The sequence below is a fragment of the Strix aluco genome, chromosome 19 (genome assembly GCF_031877795.1).
Source record: "Strix aluco isolate bStrAlu1 chromosome 19, bStrAlu1.hap1, whole genome shotgun sequence".
Classification (NCBI taxonomy): domain Eukaryota; kingdom Metazoa; phylum Chordata; class Aves; order Strigiformes; family Strigidae; genus Strix; species Strix aluco.
Genome location: NC_133949.1, coordinates 6,996,235 through 7,023,962, shown reverse-complemented (window position 1 = coordinate 7,023,962; position 27,728 = coordinate 6,996,235). Strand labels below are relative to the sequence as shown.

The 27,728-nt window shown below is 38.5% G+C and overlaps 1 protein-coding gene across 7 annotated transcripts in view; it reads left to right on the top strand.

Moving 5' to 3' along the window:
• Positions 1–27,728, top strand: part of GTF2I (general transcription factor IIi) — a 78,415-nt gene that overhangs the window by 39,978 nt on the left and 10,709 nt on the right. For all 7 annotated transcript variants that reach the window (XM_074845607.1, XM_074845611.1, XM_074845605.1 and 4 more), the window contains 17 exons: positions 1,154–1,216; positions 2,912–3,013; positions 7,612–7,677; positions 10,675–10,858; positions 12,611–12,669; positions 16,609–16,680; positions 17,392–17,575; positions 17,900–17,958; positions 20,308–20,379; positions 20,867–21,050; positions 21,547–21,605; positions 22,302–22,385; positions 22,869–22,961; positions 24,577–24,642; positions 25,450–25,633; positions 26,188–26,240; positions 27,139–27,249. In XM_074845607.1, coding sequence (XP_074701708.1) covers positions 1,154–1,216; positions 2,912–3,013; positions 7,612–7,677; positions 10,675–10,858; positions 12,611–12,669; positions 16,609–16,680; positions 17,392–17,575; positions 17,900–17,958; positions 20,308–20,379; positions 20,867–21,050; positions 21,547–21,605; positions 22,302–22,385; positions 22,869–22,961; positions 24,577–24,642; positions 25,450–25,633; positions 26,188–26,240; positions 27,139–27,249 — 1,695 coding nt within the window. The remainder of the gene's footprint in view (positions 1–1,153; positions 1,217–2,911; positions 3,014–7,611; positions 7,678–10,674; positions 10,859–12,610; positions 12,670–16,608; positions 16,681–17,391; positions 17,576–17,899; positions 17,959–20,307; positions 20,380–20,866; positions 21,051–21,546; positions 21,606–22,301; positions 22,386–22,868; positions 22,962–24,576; positions 24,643–25,449; positions 25,634–26,187; positions 26,241–27,138; positions 27,250–27,728) is intronic.

Below are 27,728 nucleotides of genomic sequence, written 5' to 3'. Positions count from 1 at the left end.
TTCTTAGAGGTTGGTACTCGACTAGATGGACCATTTGCTAGTATTTGTGGCTGTTCTTAAATTCAAAAATTGTATTTCTTTTTTTAACTTTTCTGATGCTCTTAAAAGTTTTAAGTGATCAGTTGACGTGACAGTTATTTTTATGACCGTACTTTATGTTCACGTCTATTAAAAGACCATTACCTCCTAATTCTTTCCTTTTGTGGTGATTTGCATTTGCTAGTTATCTACCCAGCACTCACTCTGAATTAGATCAAAACATCATACTATGTTTTCAATGAACTAGATGATATCTTTGACGTAGTTCGAATATACTCCCATTAAGGTGTCTCAGTAGGTACTGCCGGATCTCTACTGTGCACGACATCAAGTGGAGAGCCTTTGAAACTGAGATTCCTTCAGACTCACTCCCAAAGTGATGTCATGCTTGCAGCTTACAGAGATCTGGAAGAAGATACTCTTCAGAGTGCAGAAGCACAGTGTTACTCTGCCAGAATAATTAAAATATAGTCTTTCATACGCTGCTCTTAGTTTTGAAATAGTTTCCAATATAATTAGCTTCACTTTTTTAAACTTGACTGCAGTTAAATGCAAATTGCTCTTTCTCCCACTGAGTATTGATAGGCCTAATCCTATTTATTATGTTGGTGCAGACCACCCCAATGAAAGCGTTGTGATTCTGAATTTCCCTCTCATTTTTCACTGTTGACCTTGGAGCCTGTTCTGGAAATCATTATAGTGCAATAACTTTGAGTCTGTGTAAATGGTAAAGAAATATATCATCTGTAGGGGCACACAGCCTTTGTTTATATTTTCAGTAATCCTTGATAACAAAGGGGAAAATATTTATGATTGTATTAATCCTATTAAGCCAAGAATAGGAAATTTCCTGCTGTCATTAACACCAACTCTGCACTGCTTCACATGCAGTTTGGCAAGTATAATCCCCACCTCTTTACCCTTGTCTATAGAGTTGCTTAAAAGCTTACGGTAAAATATCTTTGGTTCTGTTTTGGTTGCACACTGTGCAAAACATTTCACTGAGCCGGGGGCTTCTTTGACAAGTGTTAGTTTAAATACAAAATCATGGAGTGTTTAGTTAAAAATCTTTTCTGTGTCTATCATTCAGCAGTCTTGTTTTTCACCCCTTCAGATTCTTCTCAGCATGCCCCTTCAGAAACAAGTGAGGATCCTGAGGTTGAGGTCACCATCGAAGGTTTGTTGCCCAGTTCATTGATTTCAGTCTGTTGGGCATTTTTATGACCAAAAAATGTTTACAATACCTGCATTACTTGGCACTGAATGAATGGGATTATGTGCTAGTGTTGACTGCAGTTTGGATTGTACACTATTTGGTAAACATATCTAGTCTACAAGTTTGATAAAACCACAATATACTGGAGCATATTGGACTTACGGGACCGGTTGTGAAATGATGCGTGACAGAGATTTGCATCTTTCACATATTTTTCAAGCATTGGTAATGAAGAATAGTCATTATTTAACAGCCATTAATTTAGATTTTAAAAAGATTTTACAACATTCATTCTGAAGAACAGGTTGTTTTACAAGTATAGTGTAGTTAGATAAGATATCTAGTTAATGCTAGCTTCTGGGAAGAATTGTACCATAACAGAAATGTTACAGGTGGTATAAGTGAAGTTTCAATTTATTTGTCTAATATCGACAAGTATGAGATAAAAACCTTTATATTTACCACCTCACTTTCTCATCTAAATGGCACTAAAGCCACTAACCAGTATCCATGTTGTTTGCATGCTAGGATGTTGGTTGTATTGCTTGTATTTGTGAATTACATGTCCTGTGGCTGCTTTAAAACACTTGAGATTTGCTTTTGCAATGCTTGCTTCTTGAATGAGTAAAATTAAGACCACCAAATTAGCAATTTAGAAAATAGGCAATGCGTTTTAGGACAAAGTTGACACTTCTGGCATTATTTTCACCTTTTTATAATTCAGCAGTAAAAATAATTCTTACATTACCTCAACAGAAAAGATAATAAGAGAATAGTCATTAAGCTCTGTGTATATATCTAAAGGCCTTTGCCCCAAAAGTAAAAATGCTCTGGAAAGGTTTTCTCTAACAGAATATAATACAACTGCATAGATGCAAGAGATGTCAATATGTAATACTATTTTTCCTAAGTAAACCTTTGGTGACCTGGGCAGATGCTATTCTGTGAGTGAAATTAACTTTAATTTTCTTTGTCTGCTTTAGTGCTTTAGCCATTTCTTTTCTCTAAGGTTGCAGGTATTGGTAATTGTACAGTCTTAAAAACTCATTAACTGGTAGGGAAGATAGTGTTTGGGATTGGAAAGTGACTGGCTATGTAGCAGCTCACTGAAAAATACCTGGGGTTTGCAATTTTCCCCCTCTGTCTGTGTGTGTTTGAGCTAGAGCTGATGTGTTAAATGAATTTCAGTTACGTTCATCAGTTTTATATTGGTTTGAAATCAGTTTTAGCACCTTTGAGCTCTTCAAGATAAAACTTAGGCACTGTGTTTCAAGACTTATTAGTGGAAGGATACTTCCAATTAGAGAAAAAAAAAAAATGTAGTCTATGTCTGCACAATTTATTTCCTGATTACTTTTGCTGTTGCATGGTCATTTTATGATCATGAGATGTCCCGTCGTGGTTCAGAACATGGTATTGTTTGCCTTTGGCAGTACAGAAGAAGCTTTGCTTTTTGCAGTCTTATGCCTTGTGCTGGTTCTCTTATTGCTTGGGCCAGGAGCTTTCTAAAGTTACTCAGATAAGTAATTGCAAAATTTGATGCCCTGATAAAGTACAGTTCAATACTTGCATTAGGGCTTTGAAATTCAAAGCCATTCTAACGTTGCACGTGAGTTCTCTGGACATTAGAACAGTGATATTTTATGTTTCTTTAAGATGATGATGACTACCTGCCCCCTAACAAGAGACCGAAGAACACCGAGTCAGCTAATGAAGCTACCAGTACTGGGAGAAGAAAAGTGAGAGAGTTCAATTTTGGTAAGATAAAAATTAAAGATTATTTTGTCTCTCTGCTTTGTTTTATAAAGAGGTATTAGGCCATTTCACGCTGCAGAAGTGAGAGACGCCAGTGCCAAGTATTCATTTAAGGCCCAGGACTCTTTGTACATGTATTGCCGCAGTATAATCATCATCATAGGCTACCTCTGCTGTTTCTCATTATTCAAAGTGACCATCTAAATAGACACAGCAAATAATAAAATAAAAATAAGTCTAGATTTTTGTCAGCTGATTTCTTGGACAAGAAGATCAGACTGAATTTACTAATGTACTGACTTATGGCAAACCAGAGGTCAGGATCCTGTGTAGCTGGTCTTTCTTGATGTGTGCTGTGAACACTGAAGGTGTGCTGAGGGGGCCACGTTTGGGAAGGTAACCAGATGACTCTGTAATGCTGAGTAGCCTGCCTTGATCCCCGTGGACACACAAAAAGTTGGGGTCTTTCTGGTAAAAGATACTTCCCATGTGATTTGTTGCAGCCCCATACCTCTCCTTTATTTCTTGTTTGGGTTTGGTTTCTGGGCAGATACCCCATGAATATGTGTATAAGGTTCTGCACAATCAGGAATATGTCCTTTGGCACAGTGTTTGAGATGTTTATTAGGAATGCTGGGATTTGAGGTCAATTGAAAAATCCCCATGGAACCTCTTCTGACATCTGTTTTGCGTGAAACATTATTTCATGCTAATTTCAGCGAAAATGAATAAAACATTGTTGAGAGCTCTAGTCTCAAAAGCTCATTAATACTAATAGGCAGTTTCACATTTAGTGTTAGTTTTGGTTGGGTCAGGAGAACATAATGGCAACATTAGTAGAGGAGAAGACTGAGCAGTTAATACAGCAGAAGCTTTTGCTAGAATAAATTCCCCTAGTAAAAAACAGCATTTAAGCTTGGCAGACCAGCAGTGTTTAAAGGGAAGCAACAGTGAGGTTGATAAGATATGGAAAGCAAAAGTAATAAAATATTAGGATGATAAAAGTTTGAGTTGAGCTTGCAGTGTTGAAACACCAGTGAAAGAACATCTCCTAGCTTACCTGCTTATTGTTGCTTCTGAGTTGACTTGGTAGATTATGTCTTTGGGCTCTTCTCAAGAGAACTTTGCTCTTAACCACCTGTCGTGCAGTTAGATTAGTGTTTTGCAGTTCATGGGTTATTCAGAGATCTTTATTCCTGGGCTTCCTAAATTGTATTGAAGTTATTGCCCCTTATACTCACTTTTGGGGTTCACCTACAGAAAGTGGTATTTCTCTACGGTGTTGCAAGGTCCGATTAAAACACAAAATTAATGTGAAAAGCTTTGGAGAAATAGACTTCATTTGATGTAATAAAAAAAGAACAACTGTTGGTAGTTGCAATGCTGCTTGTTTGGACATTTCAGAAGACTTTGCACCTTTGTCTGATGAAGTCTAAGATAATTGGACAGGAGAAAGGAGGTGTTTAATTCTGTCATGAATAGCTGTGGAATGACAAGCACATGCACTCAGAAGACTGGAAGGAAGGGCTAGATGCTTGAGAGAAATCTGTCTCATCTGATAAGGAATTTCAGTATTTTACATAACACTGATGAGATCCAGATGTTTGATAGCTGTGTGTTGGAGAGACTTCCTGTATGTCTTGAGTCAAGAGATCAGGTACCCCAAGTGGCCTGAGAAACAAGGTGAATAATGTGCTGTGCTCTTAGTTTCGTGGAAACAGGAAAACAAAGTGGAAAACAAAATAATTGTAAGCAGGGGGAGGAATGAAAAGTGTCTGGTAAAACGCTTGATAGAAATTGATAATCTTTGGGAAGAGAGGTTGTATTTCAAAAATATTTCTAAACCGACTATTTAAGGTTAAAAATATCTTTGCTGAAAGGAACTGACATTGTCAGTAGAATTCTCTTTCCACAATGTTTTTTTTGCTGTCTTAGAGATTTTACCAAAAGCTCAGAAGCTTCAAGTTGTGTCTGGCAGTTGTGTCATACCATTTTAGTGCGATAAAAGTCCCCTTAGCTCTTGTCTGCTGTGAGAGTGATGGAAAGCGTGTATGGTTTTTTCCCCATTTTGACACACCATTGAACACAGGTTTTGCCAGTCTGCAGCATGCTTAGAGCTGCTGTTTGGTTTCCATTTTATTTTCCCACAGAGTACTGTGTGGCACGTTGATGGGAATAGGAATGTGCTTAGTACCTGAGCATCGTTTTGTGTGCACTGTGCAGGTTACCCTGCTGTAGTGGAAGTTATCTGGAGCGTGTCCTCGAGAAGCAAAGAATGGGGTAAATTGAAGAGATTTTGAACAGACTGGGGAAGTTTTCAGGATTGTTATTTAATTGGGATGGCGTTTCATATGTATCAGAAGGTGTATATATAAGAATAGAAGGAAAGCACCACTTATCTTGGTGCCTACAGGAAAACTAAACTTCTTTGCAGAGTGATTACCAAAACAGTATCAGCTTAGCTTTGTGGTAGGTCTTCAACTTCGCTATGTGAGCATGAAGCATGTGACAGAAGAGTGTTTTTACAGTAATTGATGTGAATCCAAGGGGTTAATAATGCTGACAATCTGATTAAAAATCATGCTGGTTACCTGATAACTACTCTGAATTTTGAAATATCTCTGTAGCCTGAGTTGGTGATTTACTCATAAAATACAGAAGTAGCTAAAAAAAACAGTGTGCTGATCAAAATGTGGGTCAGTATAGAATATTTTTTTTTCAATTGCCTATTCTCTGCATATCCACCATGTCAAATAAACATGCCTGTTTTGTGGAGGATTTGATTATTAATCCCTGTAGTGTTTCCATTGGAGGGAGAGGGGCATGGAAGTAGGTGCTTGAAAGGCTCCATGTGGAATATTTGGCCAGTGATTGGTTTGGTAACTGAGAAGAATATATTTTTGTATGGTTGCTTTGTAATATGGTCTGACATTCTTTCTGGCTGTTCTCCCTCTGACAAAACACAGACTGAGTTTTAGAGGTCATTTGCTGAGTCTGCCTCAGAGCCTGATGAACTGAAGGGATCTCAGTTGTGTGACACTTTCCTCTGGGTTGCAATCTGAAGTCACACAGGTGCCTTTCAAAACCCTTGTCCTGGGACTGTCCATGTGTGTTCACCAACTCTGAGAAGCAGGATTTCGCCTTTAGGCCAGTAAATTCTGACTCTGCCTCCTGACTCTTACTGGTAAAGCTGCTGTTAATCCATTGTTCTGTAGGTCAACAGAGAATGTGGTTGTTGGTTGTGCTGGAATCAGAGCGAGTTTCATCTGGCTCTACAGCTGCAGCTAAAGGGGGAAATATTACATGGTTGAAGTGACACAGGAATAGAAAACATTGAGCTGAAGATGTATTTGTCAGCTAAGAAGCTGTGCGCTACAGGATAGCAGTAAAAAGGGTGGCAGAAGCAATTATATAGATTTATCCACAAGGATGTTGTTTCAGAATATAAACGTGTTAATTGATGTAAGTGATAAGCCAGGTAACTAGAATTAAGAGTTTATGTGTGGATGCAAGGCAGTATGCCAGAACTCCCTTTCTCCTCTAAACAAGGTCTTATTCTTGCCCACATCTGAAGCATGCTGTCCTATTGATATCCATGACATTATATTAAAAAAATACAAGCTTAAACATGGCCACCAAAGTTGTGACATTGGTCTAAGAATGAATATTTAAACCCCTTTCGATACGGACTCAAAATTCAATCCTCTGTCTTGTCTGATACAAGAATTTTTTGACAACAGGAAGTGTAATAGCTTGAATGGCCTCATTTTTTGACCTCTGTAGTTACTAGATTCAAGTCTTCGGTGTAAGAAATAAGCTGTAAGTACACTTGCTTATTAACTCATTCTTAAAAGGCCAGCCAGCATCTGGTACTGTCTAAAAAAGAGTTGTGGCATTTTCCTAAAAGCATTGAGATAGTACAAAAAAGCTGTGAAAATATGCGCTCTCTGACAGGCAGAAAATGAGATGTTAAAATTCTGCCATTTAACCCAGCTCTCCATGGAACACACGATTGGATGTGGATAACTTCTGTTTTGCAGCCTGTATCTTCTTTCAGAAATAAGATTTATAGGGATATTTTGCAACATCAGGACTTGGAGAAATACTGGATGAAGGTAGAGGATGGCATGATGCCTCCTGACCCAGATAGTTGTACAGATTTGCTCCAAAACAACTTCATGTACTCACTGTAAGCTTTATCAAGCTTCACTGATCAAGCTTTTCAGCACCCAGATTTAGGTAACTATCAACAGCAGCTGCAAACTGACTTTACCCCTGATGGTAGTGAGAGCTGCTGACCGAGCCATCAAAGAGAAACCAGTTTTGGAAGTTACTTTAGCCTGGTTTGTATTTTTTTTTTTTTAAACTTCATTTAACACCTGCACAAGTTTTGGAGGTAATCTTAAACATCTTATTCTACCCTTTTTCTTTCTGAATGTATCTATGTATTTTAAGGTATAGCCTATACCGTACTCCACAGGCACCTGTATGCAAGTGAGCAGTAAAAGCACACTGCATATTTCATTTAGTAGTAACATAGGTTTTACAAGAGATTCTCAGTTTCGATTGTAGTCTGACATGTCATCCTCTTTTCTTTGCAGAGAAGTGGAATGCGCGAATTACAGACTTGAGAAAGCAAGTTGAAGAGCTGTTTGAAAAAAAATACGGTATGTGTTACACTCCTTTCCAAACAATTGCCTCTAGTCCTTTGACACCGTAAATCACATCTTTGGCATGCATGTTGTTGTTGGCTCAGGAGCACGCCAGTACTGACAGCACCAAAGGGTTAAATATTATCAGAAGACTTAAAAGTGTGGAAAGCAGCTTTTTTGATGAGCAGAGTAATTTCAAAATTGAGTGCTTGTGTTTGGCACCTAAGTGTGAAACTTGATTTTATTTTTCAGTTGTGCTCAGTTTCCTGAAGCTCCAGTGTGCTTATGTCTGGGGCCACCCACATTTGAGAGAGCTGGCCTTTCTTCTGTAATTACAATGAGTGCTTAAGTGAAATAATCTTTTTAAATGGCTCTGGGGAGACGTTACCACTGATTGATAGCTCCTTTCTGATTATGATTGATTTGCAGTGAAGCAACAATTATATGTTAATGGTTCTTGGAGAGAAAAAGCAGCACACGTGTTAGACTTTGGAATGTGTCTCCTGATGTTGCATGTAGACATATTTTATGTCCACATATCACAGACTAAAACAGCATCATCAAAAATTTCAAAATAAATGGTGGTGCTCCTCTGCCATGAAAAGTGGAAGTGCTTTCAGAATGGACCTTTAGATGTTGGAGTTTCTGCATGTTTTGGGTGTGACTGTCTGACATTTAAACAGCCCACTGAAAGCAACTCACACCAAGTAAAAACAGTTCAGAATTTGATTCACAGTATTTTAATTGCTCTGGAAAGGAGCATCATTCTTGTTGAATTGCTTTAATTTTGATTCTGGTGTTTGCACATAGCCAGCCTAAAAATCTCCTGTGGAGTCTGTTGAATATGGAGCTATTCCTGACTTTCCATAGCAGGCCAGATGGTATTAAATTATCCCCTTTTTCCCTCTGAATGACAACATTTTATTGATTCACAAACCAATTCCATATCAGATTCCAATTCTTTATCTGCATGGGCATGCAACTTCCCACTTACTGAAATGAGTTACGGATATCCAGAATTCCCAGAATGGTCCTCAGATTTGTTGGCTTCTGGAGCTCTGAAGTGTTTTAGCAATATCACATTGTCATCCACTACAGCTGGCATGTCTGAAAATAAATTTATTTTTGTGTTTAGATGTAAACTAAATGGGATTACTTATCGTAGTGTAAATACAAGATAGTGGCTCACAAATACAGACTAATTTATAAAAATGAACCCTGTATTCAATAGGATTTCTATGCAAAACCTTGTAAGGTTCCAAATGTAAGAAGCCTCACTGCAGACTGTGATGCTGATGTGTTCTTAGGCTGTCTGAAGAGGATTTGCTAAAACATTTGCTGACTTAAGAGAAATAAAGTATTGTAAAAATTTACTTATTTAAACAAACAGGATTTTTGTTACTCTGAAGCTGTTCTTGGTGCTGTGTAGTGATGCAGATTTCAGCGATGATCTTTTCTCTTGTGAATAACTGTGGTTCACAAATGCTCGTTTCCATCTGAGGCTTCTCTGCTGGATTTGTTACGCTTTTCACCACTTGCCACAACAGCCTTCAGGCTCAGAATAATTTTTTGAATTTCTTAGAAGAGGTATATGACTGCAATAAAAATCTACTTTAATGAAGGACTGGTGTGATGCACAACAGCTCTTTCGGTGGTTGTTCTGTAGCTGCTTTGACACAGGTTTGAATGTGGTTTCTTTAGTGTATTTGCTAAGAGTCATCTTCAGGTTCATGTCCCTCACGGTATGTATCTATTCTCTGTCTCCAGTTTTGGCCATCTTATTTTTGGCAGTTGAAACACAGTTCTTCTCACAGTTTTCTAAAATTTTGATATTCGTCTCTCACCAGAATATAAGACTAAGATACATAGAGTATTTTCAAAACTTCCCTGTTTTTTGATAAACATAACTAGAACTGTTCTGCTTTCCAAGTTGTTGAAAGAGTACGTTACCCAAATACCTTTAAAACCTACATTGTTTTATTGCTTTTAAGAATTTGTGAGTTAATGTGAGCATTTTGCATACACTGATGTCTGAACCTTGGGCTGCTTTCACATTAAGTTGCTTGAAAACGTGCCCTGAGTAGTTGTGCTTTCAGAAACATTGCCACAACGTCACTGTACTCTAATTTGGCCCTAGCTTGGACTTTCTCTCCTCAGATAGTTTTCTGCATCAAAGTTCCATAGCAAGCAACAGAATGTACCGAACTATTTGCAGACCAGTCAGATGGTAATAGGGAATTTTTGTTGCATGGCCTGCAAAATTAATGTACCCTCGTGAGTATAAAGAAATCAGCCCTTTGGGTGTTTGCAGCCCATCATGCCATGCTCCAGTGTTTGCTAGCCTGATGGGTGTATTGGTATGGTTACTGTCCTCATAACTAAAGAGATACATTGAGGTTATTTTCCAGCTGTGGGTAAATCTGCTATTTGCTTTTAATTTGCTTCAAAGATTTCATTAGTAGGGCTGTGGGTTTTTTTGATGGTATTAGAAGTGTGTTGTTTATTTCATTAGTGATTCCTTGGATTTCTAAAATACACCAAAGCTTTAGGAATTCACTCAAGAGAAGGATGCGTGCCCGTCCTCCAAGGCATTAATGACTCTTGTAACCCAATAGTAGTACCAAATAATAATAATCAAAGCTAATGAAGTGAAATATGCTTGGTTTATAATTAAGTCTAGATAACTTCATCTTTCAAACTGTGCTATTAAACAGAATCAAAATACTTTGAAACGTTGCTGTAACATGTGCAGTCTCTGTTATTAAATGTTTACAGAGTAAAAGAGGAGAATCTGCATATGTATGGAGGTCTGCAGCTTGTTTACTGTGAATTAGAGGGATTTTGCTATAAAACAAACCCACCCCCCCCAAATATGAATGCTTGCATACTTAAATGTGCTGAGGGGGTTATTGCCTGTCTGCTAATTTTGAACTTTTTCAGAGTGATATCAAACAGATAATTTGAGTAGAGCCACAAGCTAGTGTAATGTTTGTATTCTTTTTTTTCTTAAAGCTCAAGCTATAAAAGCAAAAGGTCCAGTGTCTATCCCATACCCACTCTTCCAGTCCCATGTGGAAGACTTATATGTGGAAGGGCTGCCAGAAGGAATTCCCTTCAGGCGGCCATCCACGTACGGCATTCCCCGTCTTGAGAGGATACTTCTAGCAAAGGAGCGGATTCGGTTTGTGATTAAAAAGTAAGGCATTTTGCGGTTTTGTCCCTATATTACTCATTGTTTTCTGCTGGCTCCACTCTGCTTCATTTTATCTTCAAGAACTTCCAGACTGATTTCTACTGACACATTCTTCTGCAGTACTGATGAGTAATTTTCAGTTGATGTTCACTCTCATAAATTCAGTTTATCAGATCACCAGCGCACCACAGTGGTGGCTGAGATCTGGACAGAGCTCTTCAATGTTATGGACTTCTTCTCATGGCCAGATCTCTTTGTACTATTTTAATCTCTGTATCTGTAATACATGTTGAAAGCCATTGACTTGGGGTTATTTTATGCTGTCTGAGAGTCCTGGCCTAAATTTCAGCTTGCACTTTTATTTTTTTCTTGCTGGAATGTTGTATCAAGGTGTCTATGGCCGTATCTGTATATAGCATCTCCCAGGGCAGGTTTGAGGCCAAAATAGCTACTGGTTCCTGTGATTTAGTTGGATGTGTGTCCTTGGTGTTTCTGGAGATCAGATAGTGTACATGAAGGGAGATCTTAGATGTACATAGAAGCTGCTTGAGGGCTTAGTTGCCTGCTGTAGCCAGCATGGCAGGGTATCATCTGCCTTTAAAGTGAGGACATGAGATTCATGAGATGTTCTGGTCCTCTTTCTTTTCTCCTTGTTTTTTGCCTTGGTGTCTTTCCCAGAGGAGCCCTGACATGACTTTCTGCAAAGGCAGGGGGAGTTGGAAGGGAGCCTGGACCAAGCCTGAATTCAGGATATGAGGGAGAGATGCCGAGTGCTGGATCTCAGAGCTGCAGAGCACTTTGAGATCCACACTACTGCGGCTGTGATACGCAGCTGGTAGTGGGTGGATATTTACCCTTTATAGTTTGGTCCTTCACTTCAGAGAGATGTGGTGTTTCACGACACAGATGAGCACCTACAGTTTAAATGAAGCTCCTTTGAGTAACAGCAGACGTTTTACTATTGTTCAGTAGTGTAGGGCTGAATCCAAGGGTTTTCAAAGTGGATAGGAATCTGCTGATTGCAGTGGTCAGGCTCAGAATCGGTGGTAGTGACAGCCCATGCCTCTGTGTGTGCTGCTGTTAGCACGGATGCTAGTTTCTCAAATTTGAGGTATATGTTCAGTGTCTGTCATCCTGATGATTACAGATAACCAGAAAAAGAGGAAGAAGTGTAGAACTACCTTTTGTCTCACTTAAAATCAGTCACTATGTGTAGATTTTAATACTTACGCGATGCTGACACCTGCTTTTGTCAGATTTGTCTTAGTTGTTAACAGTAATTAATTAATGCTGTTCATTGTTTTTTTTAATGTGTGGTAACCAGAGCAGCTAAAAAACCAGTTCAGCTCTGTGAGAAATGTCAGAATTTTAAATTTTTTTGTTGTTCTAATATGGATAAAACTATATGTATTTGGGAAACAGAAATGTCTGCTTCGAGGTTTTCATTTATAAAGGTTATTTGGATCTTTGTTTCTGATTGTGTCTTAGAATTCAGAGATAATTTTAATGTAATCTGTATGTTACCATGAAATGTTATGGCTCAAGTGGATATGGGTATCAGGTATGAAAAATGTTGTCAGAGTACCAACTAGCTCTTATAATACTTCAGTGTTAATTGGAATTTTATGTTGGGGATTCTGCTGTCCCCTGTTTTGTTTTTTTTTTTTTTCTGAGCCTTCAGTAGTAACTTGAGGCTGTAGCTCTGGTTTATCAAAGTGTATGTCACTGTTGAAGCATGTATCTTAAATCTTTTAGGCATGAGCTTTTGAATTCGACACGAGAAGACGTACCTCTGGACAAACCAGTTGCAGGAGGTAGGTCTTCAGACGTGTGAGTTGCCCAAGTACAGTATGGTTTCCTATTTGTCAGTCTTAGTGGTGGCTACCATTTGCTTTTGCTAATAACATGTTGCAAATAATTCCTCTTGTTTTGAATTTTCTTTGGCTACAAAGTGACAGCAATTTTCCACTGGTTATCCAAGCCAGTGTTACTAACACTCTATCAACTGATTTGATTCAGCTGGCCAGAAGAAAAAAACAATGAGCTAAGGGTTAGTCTATTGAGATATAGAGAAAAGGCAGTAGTTTCCATAGTTGATGGAGTTTACTGGGTAGGGAACTATCTGTATCATGGAATAATTGCCTATATATGGTATTTGCCTAAATTCGATTAACTGAAATGCAGTAATGAACGTACTGGTTATAGTGACTTTTATTATTGTAGAATCTGACTTGCTCAGGTGATGGGACTCCCTTTTTCACGTAGTAGTGCAAAGACAGTGCATTCTAACACTTTTGCCATCAGGGAATACTTGTCAGCAGATGCATGCTCTTGCATGTTTGTCTCCATTGAGCACCCATCCAAAGGTAACGAAAATGACCATGTACAAACAAGACCATAAGAATAGATTTTTTGTTACAATTGCTCCCATGAACTCTTTCCCCTCAAGCTGGGAGGAAAAAAAAGTTTAGTATGGAAAAAAAACACCAGGTTTTGAAAGAATTGTGCCTTTGCATGGGCACTAGTTGATAAATTACTTTCCTGGACTTATTTTTCTCTTCAGTTGTATTCTACTGTCTCTTCAGCTTCAGGGCACTTTTTAAATTGTCTAATTAAGCCAAGTGTTGAAAGCTTGTATGCCTGAACCAATGGAAGCAAACAAATTGCTCCCAGCCCCAAAATGCTAACTGGCAACCTCAGCCTGGTTGAACTGTGAATTTTTACTAATACCAGAGAAATTCTTAGTTCAGACAGGGACACAAGCACATAAATGGTAGTACCTGCACTACTGCAGCACTATTATGTTGCATTATATACTCATAGTCTTCTGTTGTAAAAAGTATATCAAAGACTGTACTTAAAGCGAACATTAAGGATCTAAATTAAGCAAAGAAATTATGTCATAAGGATGTCACTTTAACGTGTGTGTAGGAATTAAACTTTTCCTTCAGTATAAGTTAACCTAGTGTCTTAAGTCTTAATAACCTGTTCCTCTGAGCAGCAAATTTGACTACAAAAATAGTAGGTAGGCTAATGACCAAGTCTTAACCTTAACTGTACTCTTATGTGGGTTTTTAAATTAGCCCTTTTCTCTGTTGTTTATGTCATATTTAAGATGGTTATACTGATTATGAAGAGAAAGCAGGTACATCTGCAAGGTTGGTGAGGAAGGGAGTGATCGGCCTGGTGCTCAGGAACCCATAAAACCCCTGTAGCTAAGAAAACTAGTGTTAACTCATTCTTATGGCACAGTGTTATGAACAGTCACTTTATGTTGCTTGTCTTCTCTAACTTGTGGTGATGGTATATTCATGTGCAACCTCTGCATTATTTCTGAGAAGAGAATGTCTGTGAAAGCTGTTGATAACTTCTCAGGGAACACCGCTCAGAAGACAGCAGCTGTCTAAGCCTCCTTTCCCTCAGTTTTCTTTTCTCCCTGTTTGGATTCCCGCTTTCCCAGTAGCTCATTGTCTCTGCTGCTCCGCATGTCTGCTGCCGTCTCAGGAGAGCTATGTAGCACCAGCCCCTGCTCTCGGCTCCTTGCAGCTCCATGTGCAACATCCTGCTCTGTCCATAGCCCCTGCTAGCTTGTGTCTCCAGCAGGAGAGGAATGGGACGAATCCAGAAGTTGTATTTTGACTGACAGAAGAAAGACAATTTGCATTTGCATTCCTGTGGAAAACAGGCTGGTCAGGAGGGTTTTATGAAATGGCCTCAGCTCTGAAGCCCTGAGAAGACTGATGCTGGCTCCAAGACAGACCAGTCAGGCGTTGATGGCTTGGCTCAGGACATGCTGGAGAAGTGTGAGGAGGTCCTATGAAGATAGTCCACCCTGGTGCAGTGCAGTTACGGAGCAGAAGCTGTTGCCTGTGCATGCTGACTAAACCCACAGTGTGGCAGCTGTCCAATATCTTGTTCAAGACTGAGCTTCCAATTGTTGGTCACAAAGACATATTCAGAAGAAAAAAAAAGTCATTTGTGTGATATGTACTTTGATCCCTGTCACCTGACACTGAGGCAACAGAGAGGTTTTTTTCTAGGGATCCTTGGCAGAATGATGATGGCACTAAACATAGTTACAATTACAGCTTTATTTTTTAACAGGGTATTATAATTAGTATAGCATAGAATTCATTATTAGAATGACACAGGATTTCTACAAGCAGAATCAATGTAGCACACTTTATAAGTAGCATAATACAGAACTTTTAATAAAACAACCTATGGTTTCTAATCACCTCAACCCTTTGCAGATTGGGTCAGATCTTAATACATGTCAATATACAATCATAATCTAGACTCAAAAATGATATAAAAGAAGATGAGTCACTCACTTAATCCTCAGAGGATGCTGGGGGTGTCCCTGGTTCCTGGGGAGCCACGGGTCTTGCTGTCCAGCAGCAGCTCTGTTCCAAGTTCTCCCCTTAGGACTTGTAACTGCTTGATTTTTATGGACAGTGCTCCATGTGCTGTTACACTTCCCTGTTCTGTGCCAGGGACATCACCACCGGGCTGGCTGGCTGCCTGGGACCTGCAGGGCTGGTGAGGAAGGGAGTAATCGGCCTGGTGCCCAGGAACCTTGAGGCTGATAGGGAGGCAAGGAAGAAATCTGTTTGGTTTGTCAACTTGGTTCACAGGACCTTCAGGGCTGAGCATGAAGAGAAAGGGAAAGAATATGTGACCCACTTGGTCACAGAGAACGGCAGCTTGCCTTAGGAAATAGCATTAGTTAAGCCATTACCCAGCCCATTATCAGGGGTTGGGAACAGGGGGTACTGGTCACAATCCCAAATGGCGAGCACACGTGACAAAACAGAAACAAAAGCTGATGCTGTTCCTCCTACCAAATATGACAGCACTAACGTCATCGTTGTGCTCTGTTGTTCTGCTGGAGGAGCAGAACTCACTCATGACTATCTTCAGGGGCAAAACTTTGTCTCGTGAGCTCCAAAGTTGTGTGTGTATTGGCCAATAAGCAAAGATGCTCAAGTGATAAAATTATGGTAAAACTGTATTTAATGTTGTTTTATTGACCAGGATGTGCTAATCTACATAGCTACCACATATTGGATTCTGTGTCTAAATTATGACTTAACTCATGTCTTGGGGAGCATCAAGGAAACATTTTGGAGAGTTGGAACTAAGCTGCTTGGCATCTCAAGAAGAATGACAAAATTCCTAGAGTCATTTGAAGTAGTTAAGAATCACCATTTTAAAAGTATTGCCCATGAACAGTGGGAGAAATGGATGCTGGAAGTTCAACATGAATATACAGTGAGGAGCAAACTGCTACGTGCACCCATTGTAAAAGCTTGCTTTGGGGTCGTCAATGCTTAGTGAAAATTCCTTGAAAGCAAGTTTTCATCCCATATGCATACCAAATTCTGCACTGAATATCAAGATCATTTTTTAGAAAATGAAACTGGCAAAAAACTAATCCCATCTCCAAATGGGATCTATAGATTGGAGGCGAATGATGAAAGCATTGCAGCTCTTCATGCCAATACACTGTGTGTATTTTGTGGCAAGAGTGATGTCACTGGTTTGATGGATTTCTGTACAGTTCTAATATTTTGACATTTTTTCTATAATTAATTTTCCTAGTTTCAAGTTGAATCCATATTTCTTCTGCATAGTATTTTCTGGGTTACCTGAAAATGCAGGATGGCTATGCATGCTATAAACTGAACGGTAAAAATATAACCAAAATATAATTAGTGTATCTTTTTGTTCTGTGTCACTCTCAAATACAGTGAAAGAGGAGTGGTATGCCAGAATCACTAAACTGAGAAAGATGGTAGATCAAATCTTCTGTAAAAAGTTTGGTGCGTACAGTATTATTATTTTCTTTTCTTTCGTGAGTTTGTATTTCTTGAAAGTTGCTTTCATTATTTCCTTTGAATGTCCACATGAATGAGACCTTTGATCATTTTTCCAAATATCTAAAATCCTGGCAGTTGAGTGAAAAAGAATGTATTACTCTACTGCTTACACAAGGTAAATTGATAGTTAAAAAAACCTGTAAGTCTTATAGGTACAACTCTTCTAACTGCTCTCAATTCCTTCCTATTTGGAATTTTTTTCCATTTGGTGATTTTTTTTTTATTTATATCCATTTTTTATTTATATCCATTGCAGTATCATTAAAATTAGTAATAGAACACTTCTGGGTGAATTTTTATGTTGTCTCCAATATAAAAAAAAAAGGCAACTTCATAAGAGCTAGAATAAAATGTTACAGGATGTTCTATAATAGATTTAAAACTTTGGATAAAACTACTCTGTTATCCCTCAGTGAGGAACCCAGTAATCTTCAGTCTAACATTGTGATTACCCAATAGCAACGTGATACAATATGGTAAGTTTTTATGTCTTCAGTGTGCTGAGACTTGGAATTCCTTGGGTTTAGATATCCTGCATTGTTGCAGGTTCTGAGATCGTGATTGCAACATCCTGAGGAGTTGGTAGCTTTACCTAGCTTCTAATAAAGGTTGATGCTAAACTGTCCAGTTACTGGATGTATTTTTTTCTAACAGCCGAGGCCTTGGGGAGCACTGAGCCTAAAGCTGTTCCATATCAGAAATTTGAGGCCCATCCTACTGACCTCTGTGTTGAAGGGCTGCCAGACAACATCCCCTTTAGGAGTCCCTCCTGGTATGGAATCCCTCGCCTTGAAAAAATAATTCAAGCAGGCAACAGAATAAAATTTGTGATCAGAAGGTAAGTGTTGTTTTAATGCCTAAACATGTCGGTTTGGGTTTTTTGAGAAAGAGGCCAAACAAGCACCCTTTGTGTAATCAAGCACTTGGTTTCATTAAGTCATGAAGCATTTGGTCTCTTACTTACCAAATAGGCAGATTAAATATTCTGGATTATAAAGTGGGTATTTGCAATCCATACAAGTCTTTCAAAATATCTCTGTAGCATGTTTACAAAGTGTGAAACATATAATAGAAAAATCCAAACTTTTCAATTCATGTCATAATAAATACTAGTTTTTATTTTATGTCAAGAATGGGCAGATGATTTGTTTTCTGGTTGCAGGCCAGAGCTGCTAACTGTCACCTCAACTGAAGTTATTCAACCCAGGGTGAACGCCCCAGGTAAGATGGTGCTGTCTGCCAGTGGGGATGGAAGGGTTTGGTGGGGAAACACATTTGGATCAATGCAACATTTTTCAAGGAGTAACCCTTCTGTGATGAGCGTGCTGACGTGCTCTTCGTGAGGTCTGAAAAGAATAAATTGATCATTATGACAGTGTATGGATTTCTGGATGGTGGTGCAGTCCAGCTGTCTTTGAATAACTAGAATGGGTCACCTTCACGGCCTGGGAGAGCTGGAGTTCCTGTCCTGGCCTGAATCAAAGCTCTGGAGCCCCTTAGCATTTCACAGCTGACTGTTGGGCTTTTTTCAGGCCTCTGGTAAGGAATTGTAATGACTTCTTGAAAGCACGAAATGCCTTTAACACAGGAGAAGAATAAGACTGCTTTTTATTTCTGAATGCTCTGAATTGGAGTGTATTGGCACTTTCTTGCCACAGAAGTGTATAATCCAGATCTTGCTAGGTTTTTTTAGGAGTAGGAACCTGCTTGTGGTAGTAACACAAACAGAGATCCAGGCCTTCCTAGGTTTTTCCCCACACACATTTCACCAGATAAACAAACCACAGCTTTAGGAAATAATTGTGTTGAGCTTGCTGCAGGAGGAAAAAAAAAAGGGAAATACCATTTAATAATGTAATCGCTAGTCGTCTTAAAGCATCACAATGTATTGTGGATTTTGGTTGGATTTTATGAAAAGGCTCATATTCAGCAAGAGGGTAGCTCAGTAGAAAAGACTGTGTTCAATGTGGAGCAGAAGGAAAAGGCAGCATCTATTTTTTTTTTCCTTGCTTTGTTGCCAAAACGCCAGTTATCGGCAAATTTGACAGTATCGTTATTTGACAATGAAGATGCTAATGATGGCATTAAAAAGCAGCTAATAAAATCCTCTTTCTGAAAGAACTGACATCCAGTGGTCATGATTCTTAAAACTCAGACTGTTTGAATGTTCAGAATAACATTTCTTTTTTGTACTGGTTATTTGACTGTATTTTTCACTGCTACAGGTGAGCCTGGTATTACCAGTGCCCAGAAAGTTTACCAGGGTCCAAGGTTTGATGTCAGACAGGCAAACATGTCAAATGTTCTCTTGGGCTTAGAGCCCAGTGAAAACTATTTTCCCAGACAAAGGCTGAGGATCTTCTTACTGCAGATGCAAACTTCATGTTGCTGAAGAATATTAGACCTTTTTTAAAGCAAAATATTATTCTGTTGCAAAGTAGTAATCCTGTGCCCTCAATAGATAATCTGCAAGCAACATTTTAACTTTTTAAAGTAAACTAGGCAATCTAATTCCTTTGCCAGTAGGACTACAACATGTGAATAAGTATAAACCCACATGCAGGTGTTAAATACCTGTGAAATCTATCAAATAAGTAGGCCAGAATGCAAAAAATAATGCATCTTGCCTTGAAAATACAAGCAGCTTAGAAATGAACAAGGCCAGGTAATTTGTTAGTCAAAAATATGATTCAGAAACAAAAAATTTCTGTATAGCTTCCTTCGTGCATGCTTTCCACAACTCTAAATGGTTTTAGCTCAGTAGTAGTTAATTGTTATTTGTGGGTTATGATGAAAAGTAATGAATTGTAGAGTCATAGAACGGTTTGGGTTGGAAGGGACCTTAAAGACCATCTAGTTCCAACCCCCCTGCCACGGGCAGGGACACCTTCCACTAGCCCAGCTTGCCCAAAGCCCCATCCAACCTGGCCTTGAACCCTTCCAGGGAGGGGGCAGCCACAGCTTCTCTGGGCAACCTGTGCCAGGGCCTCACCACCCTCACAGGGAAGAATTTCTTCCTTATATCTCATCTAAATCTACCCTCTTTCAGTTTAAAACTGCTACCCCTCATCCTATCACTATAACCCTGATCAAGAGTCCCTCCCCCCTTTCCTGTAGCCCCTTTAAGCCCTGGGAGGCTGCTCTAAGGTCTCCCTGGAGCCTTCTCTTCTCCAGCTGAACCCCCCCAACTCTCTCAGCCTGTCCTCACAGGGGAGGTGCTCCAGCCCCCCGAGCATCTTCGTGGCCTCCTCTGGACCTGCTCGAGCAGTTCTGTGTCCTTCTGATGTTGGTTGCCCCCAGAGCTGGACCCAGCACTGCAGGGGGGTCTCACCAGAGTGGGGTAGAGGGGGAGAATCCCCTCCCTTGACCATTTAAACAGATTTTCCATTATGTAGAGGGAATTACATGTATCATTTAACTGCCATGGTCATTACTCATTGTGTGTCCTTGTCTACTCAGATGTGATTGTGTTGACAGTTTACAAGTTCTTGTGTTGAGAGAAATGTGTTCAAATGTACCTCTATCTAGAACTGGGTAATACTCTGACATATATCCATTTCTGGTTTTCAGTAAAAGATGATTGGAACGCCAGGATCACAAAGCTAAGAAAGCAAGTAGAAGAGATCTTTAATACCAAGTTTGGTAAGTTAAAGGACCTGTTTTATACTGCTGCTGCATTTTAAAACTCATCTGAAAAGAGTTTTAAATTTTACTGTACTTATTTAAAAATTTGAAATGTAGTAGGACAGATATGGAAATCTTGACTCCTCTTACCTACTTTTTGCTGGCTTTTCCCTATAACTGACATAAATGACTTTTATAACAATATCCTAGGCCGTAGTTTCTCCAGTTGTGTGACAAGAGATGACAGAAAGCTTTTGGATGAAAAAAGTTCTCTGAAGAAAATACTTGGCACTGCAGGCTTAGATGTTATCTATAACAAGATGGACCAAGTCCCCATCTGCAGTTATTCTACAGAAAATAATAGAAAATTTATTTAAATATTTCTCTTGGGGTTTTTAATTATCTCTGAGTAGCAGTGCTTCTGTAAGCCAAGCTTCTTGAAATCACTTGAGATAAAATACCACCCATTTGAGTGTGTAAACTATCATTAAATCTTTCTTTTCAGCCCAAGCTCTGGGCCTTTCAGAGGCAGTGAAAGTTCCCTATCCTGTATTTGAATCAAACCCTGAGTACTTGTACGTCGAAGGCTTGCCAGAAGGAATCCCCTTCCGGAGTCCCACGTGGTTTGGAATTCCACGCCTGGAAAGAATTGTCCGTGGGAGTGGCAAAATCAAATTTGTTGTTAAAAAGTATGTTTAATTCAGTTATTTTTATTCCTCATTTGAAGTTATTTGGGTTTTCTTTCCAACAGCTTTAGGCTTTAAATGCTACCTAAATTCTGTTTACATGAAACAGAAGGAGCATTTTGCACATGTTTTATCTCATAAAAGGATATACTTTCCTTATTAAATTTATATAAATGTATAAATGGCACGTTTCATGCATCAAGGATCTAGGGGGGAAAATGGCCTTGTACTGGGAAGCTTTTTTCCTTTTTTTTCTCCTTATTTTTCTTTATTTTTTTGCTTGAAATAAACCCTGAAGAAAATTAGAGTAGAAAATGTATCTTTATGTTTTCTAACTTTTTGTTAGTAGATAGTCACCGATGCTTCTAGCAGAATTATATTATAGAGCTGATGTTATGTAAATTGAAACTCAACTGAATTCCGAGAAATTTGTAACATTTTGCTGTATTATTTTTCTTGCATATGTAACTGATTGGATTGTGTTCTGTTCAACTTTTAGGCCTGAGCTTGTCACATCCTATTTGCCTCCAGGACTGGCTAGTAAAATAAACACTAAAGGTAGACAATTAAGTATTATTTGCTGCCATCAATTCATAAGTACTTACTTTCTGCTTCTTTAGCAAGATGAGAGATCTTTGTGGCTGAAAAATATGGGTGTTGCAAACAAAAGGCACTATTTAAGGTGATCTAGTGTAATAGCCTCTAAATCTGCTATTATTTGAAGAAGTTACTCAAAACATAAATGTATCTACCTTACTTTACTTAAGGCTATTCCAATACAGAAAATGGAATTTGCTTAGTTTTGACAACTTTTATTTTGTTATTAAAGGCCTAAACCATATTACAGGTGCGAACTGAAGTAAATAACAATGAAGTTTTATAAGAAAAGAAGAAAAATAAAGTCTTTTAAGTTTGTTATCTAAAAGTTCAGAAGTTAATAATTTTGCAATTTAGATAATAAAAGTACCAAAGCTGTCCTACGCACTTACAAAAAACAGAATCTTCTCTTCTGAATTAATGGAGTGAAAATTTAGGTGTTATATCTGCCTTTTTCAAGAAAACTACACCTACTTTTTAAGACTGTGAGCATCACTGTATTGTTCAGATTTTACAACGCAGACTGTACTTAGTAAGAACACAAGTGATTCTTCAGTCTGTTGGAATTTTCAGAATGCAGCTGTTTTTTCATTAGCTGTGCAGCATATACATTGTAGAGGGTTTGTGCATTACACCTTGTATTATATTGACTTCCAGCAATGAGTCCAAAGAGTTCAAAAAGGTCACGAAGTCCTGCAGGCGATTCAAAGGTCCCAGAGATTGAAGTTACTGTTGAAGAAGGTATGGAAGAAATATCATTAAATATTCTTCTAATGCTCCTCTATTCTTCTATTTTCTGTTCTTCTGTTTTCACAGACCATAATTAACTTATACACGCACCTTATGTAGCAAACTCAGTTTCATTTCAAGGCTTCAGACATATTTTACCTATATTTCTTTAATATAGAAACAGTTTTTCGTTTCTGAATAATACTGGATTCTGTGCAGATGATGGTTATGTAAAATTTTGGAGTGTGACAGCTTGCTTGGGCCTTTTATTCCAAGCAGAGATGTGGAAACTGTTGTAGTCCTGAGCAGATAAATGACAGATTGATCAGTAGTATCAAATGCTTAAATACAACCCTAGAAGAACTTCTTAAGGGTTTTTTTTATTCTACTCTTGATTCAGAAGTTTTCTCCAGTAATCATGTTTGATGCATTGTTCTTTTTGTACGATAGCTTATTTCTGCTCTCTGCATGTATCTATGTAATGTCTTTTTACAGGTCCTAATAAGCCACAAACAGATGTTCGAACTAATTCTCAAACCAATGGGTCCAATATGAGTTTCAAGCCACGAGGAAGAGAGTTTTCTTTTGGTAAATATTGTGGGAATTAGCACACATGCATTCTATTAATGTTGGTATTGAAATTTCTGGTGATTACATATTAGAGAGATTTTGAATTCATGTTTTATTCTACAGTTAGTGAATGAATGAAGTTCTTGTTTTCATGCACATTCAGTTCTTCATCATGTAGAATAATCTCCATCACAGAAATCCTGGATGATGTATGGAGAATGCTGTACAAATACAGCATGGCTCCATTAGATCTTACTAATTGGCGTTCAGAATTCGCTTTAGTTTTGCTACTCTGATATTTCACCGTGCTGCAGACCCTTGAAGGACTTCTCTGGTGCACAGTACCACCAGAGTGCATAAACCCAGCTGAGATCTGATATTGTGCATAAGCTTAATAAGTGCTCCACAAACGTGAAATAATGAGCATCACTGTGCAGAGGTATCCAAGTGGTACGTAGGAACTAGGGAGGATTTGAAGTAAATTAGTAAGCCACAATCTGTTGGAGCTGATTTTGCAAGATTGCTGTTACAGACCTCTCCAGTTCTGGAAAATCAGTCCCAGACAGGACTGGGAGCCATGTAGTTGTGTTCATGAGCATTGGGCCAAAGCTTCTTAGCCGTGGAGGACCAGGCCTGTGTGCAGTGCTCTAGCACAGAAATCTTTGCATTGAAAGCAGGGTCAGTTTGCAACCCAGATAAATTCCTCATAGTCAAGTGAGATGAATGACTGTATTCAGAGTAATTGTAAGCAGTTCCCAAGTCTCATGAAACCTTTTTTCAGCAGCCTTACACTCTGAGTTTATTTGCTTACATTTATGTAGGAGTTTGTTGTTATTTGCTTTATTGTATTTTTCCCCCATACTTTCTTTTTAGCCATATGGTCATAAAATGTGAAACAAAGGAATTCTTTACTCCTACTGAGCTAGTTTAGAATGAATAGAAGATACTGATTTGGTATGACTGCTCCTTTTGGCATGGGCAGTATTCATATTCAGAGTTGCATACAGTTTTCTTGGTGTTGTTTGTTATTGTTAGACCTAGGCTATTTTTTTTAAAAAAGTATGCAACTTCTTTAAACTTCCAAGTGAGTTTTCAGTTTTGTTAGACCAGCTACAGACAGACCACTTCAGCCACAAGTAAACTGGTTTATGAATTGCTGCTGATCACTGTCAGAAACAAAATGCCTGGCTAGATGGACATGTAATCTTACCCACTGAAGTTGAAACTATAATGGAGCTTATAGTTCTCAAGAGAGGCATGTGTTTCGGGGCTATGCCACTGAACATATGAAGAACTCTCTGCTCCTGTTTTGGATGCTGGTTCAGATTTTATGCTGCCTGATACTGTAAATTTGGATCACTCTTGAATTAATTTCAATTTTAATCGCCCTTCCTTTATCTAGAAGCTATATCTTTCAAAGCTGTAGGAAAGTGAGGATTGATGTGGATATAGGTTTAGGCTGCAGCAGAAAGTTTCAGTGCCATTTGCAGAATGAAAGCCAGTTTGTGCATTTTACTGTCATAGTAAATAGGTTATCAAGCATAATAATTTATTAAACATTTTAAAAAATATGCTTCCAGGACTAATTCATTGTGCGAGTGTTGATTTAATTCTTCCAATTTCTTCCTGGCAGAGGCGTGGAATGCCAAGATTACTGACTTAAAGCAGAAAGTTGAAAATCTTTTTAATGAAAAATGTGGTAAGTTTATTGACGCCTTTTTTACTGAGATGTGTTTCTTATGAGAGAGATGTTCACATGTTTATTCCAAAGGGCCTGCAGTCCTTGTGTACTCTAGGCAATTTCTTATTTGCGTTCATTCTCGCCTGGGTCGCTTGCAATTCTGTGTCGCATTTCCACTAGTTATTTTATTTGGGTTTGGAAATGGAGAAGTTGTGGTTGGGTTACTACTTCTTTAATGACCCAGAGACATAGTCACTTTACATCCTGGCACATCTTTTTAAGCTTTCCTCACTCCACTTATGAATGGGACTTCATATGACTTCAGCCTCTGCATGACTCAGTACTACGGATGGTATCTGGAGAGACGTGCTTCAGTGGATCCCAGTGCCTCTGGTAGTGCAGGCTGCTGGGAAGCTAATGACTTCTGGAAGTAATGACTTCTGAGTGCAGATTTTGGAACGAGCACTAATCCCACCTGCCCTTGGTGGTGCTTGACAGAGACAGAATGTATTGCCTGTAACAAAGTGGAGTACAAATGGGATAGTCCTGTATGCAGATCAAGCCAGTAGCATAAACGGACTGCACATTATTAATTTTCAACTGCAAAATATGATCAGATTTACTGCAACAGAATGACTTACGTTTGAGACTGTTAATTTTCTCCCTGCCTACTCATAGCTGTCACCAAAAAAGACAAAGCCTGCTGGTTCTACCTAATCTAGTATCTATGTGCCAACTATTATATACTGTTTATACCTGAGGTTTTCCTTCTTCTCTACACATCAGGTATCTAGCTGGTAGCTTATTTGCTCTGTTGCATTTCAGGGGAGGCGCTGGGGCTGACTGAACCAGTGAAGGTGCCGTTTGCGTTGTTTGAATCCTTCCCGGAGGTTTTCTACGTGGAAGGACTACCTGAGGGGGTGCCATTCCGCCGACCTTCTACTTTTGGAATTCCAAGACTAGAGAAAATCCTGAGAAACAAATCTAAGATAAAATTCATTATTAAAAAGTAAGACTCCCATTTATTCTATCTATTCTATGAAAATTGAAATGTAGACCAAAAAATGAAATTGAGTTGCCGAGTTGCTAAATTAGTCTATAAAATACACACTGGAATATTTTGAGTAAATGAGGAAACGGTCACATAGCTCTTGTAGAGGTGGAGCAAGATACAGTAATCTCTTTGTTCTGAAAAACACTCAACCTGTTTTGGGAGGAAGAGCAAGCCCAGGTTTCTTAGCCCATTTCAGTTATCACATCCCTGGTTTAGTGCCTACTGTGTGCAATGCTTATGGGTTACTCGTAAAGCTTGCTGGCAGCGAAGAGCTGAGAAGTAGAGATTCATATATTGGGAGTTACAAGAATGTATTTTTCTTGTTAGAATAGGTTTAGATACCTATGTGCCAGTGGCAAGAGAAGTTGTGGAGTGCCTCAGCTATTGCATTCTTGACTGGCTGTTTGGCTGAGAGGATATCGCTTAGTTCCTGTCTTCAGTAAATTAACATTTTAATGTTGATTAATGTAATTTTATTATTGTACATGAAACATTCGATCTCTTTGCAGGCCTGAGATGTTTGAGGCAGCTCTTAAGGAAAGTTCTGCTAGAAGCCCCCAAAGTGAGTTTTGCAACTGCTTAACATTCTAGATAACAGTCTTTGTCGAGGATAAAATACCAATCAGGAGAGCTATATGGTGTTAACGAAAGATTCATTCTACATTGGCTTGTTTGTTTGCTTGTTTGTTCTTAAGATGGGAAAAGCATTTACCAGTTACAGTTTAAATACAGCTGTAGGAAGGGAGTATTAATTTTTTTAAGTTATTCACGATTATCATGCCTCTAATATCTTTACTACCTTTTATCAAAATGTAACAAGTAATGTATGATTTACAGAAGTAATTCAGATCTAGAGATAAATTATTTGCTCCTAATATGTAGGTCATCTAAATGACAAGTGCTCCACAGATAGGAGTGCCAGATAGCCAGTAGAAAATTGTGTCAGGCAGGTCATGGATTTTGTGTCATAGTATTATCTGTTACTCTGGGTTGGCAAAACTGCTGAGTTACATGAACTGGGCTAGTTTGTGCCACCGGACAGCGTGGCTCAGAAATAAAACTATAAGGGGTTTATTTTGTGAATGCCCGCAGTGAACACATGAATCAGTAGGTGTTACTGAATTAACTGCAAGTGCTATGGTTTTTCTGTTAATTAAAATACCAAAACACATGTTCCACATACTCTTTTTCCTTCCTTAATAATGTTTTCAGAAAACGAGCTAGGTAAAGATTAACACTATCTTTCATCTAGCTCCTTCTCTTGGGTTGGAAGGACGGAACAGCGTGTACCTTCAATAAATATCTCATTGGAAGCTGCTCCCATTTTGAAAACGGAACTGTGTCCTCTTTGAAAACTTTGCAAATATCATCTGTTATTTTGCAATATTTTCTTTATATATGACATGGAAGATTTTGGGCTCTCTACAAATGCTTTTTAAATTAATTTTCTTTACTTTTAGGGAAAAATAATTTATCTAACACAGCCAATACAGCAAGCACCACAACAAACACAGTGGTGAACACAGCTGCAGGTGTTGAAGATCTTAACATCATTCAAGTAACTATACCAGGTGTGTATACTCTCTGGTTTCACATACTTTTTGTGCTGATATTCTTCATGACATTTGTTTGATGAAGTCTGAAGTTTTTTCCTACAGTCAAGCTGGATCACTAAAATACCAGTACAGTCAACAAAGAACATAATGTAACATTCTGGTTTTGCCAAGATGTTAAATATTTTCTAACACTCACAAATATCTATTCAGTGACATCTCTAGAATATTCTTGGTCCAGCCTTTAGTTAAGAAGTATCCACATTTTTCCATTTTTTTTCCTCATGCAATAAATTAAATATTGATTTGCAGTTTTCTTGGCAACTTCAAGATATCAGTAGTTGGACTGAATTGAATAACCGTGCAGACTGGAATGCTTTGTCTTAATGCTGATTACTACTTTCTTGGGCACATCTTACATTCATTGGAAACAGTGAGGAAAACTGCATGCTGTGGCCATCTATTGAATTTTTTTTTTTAATTTGCTTTTACCTTTC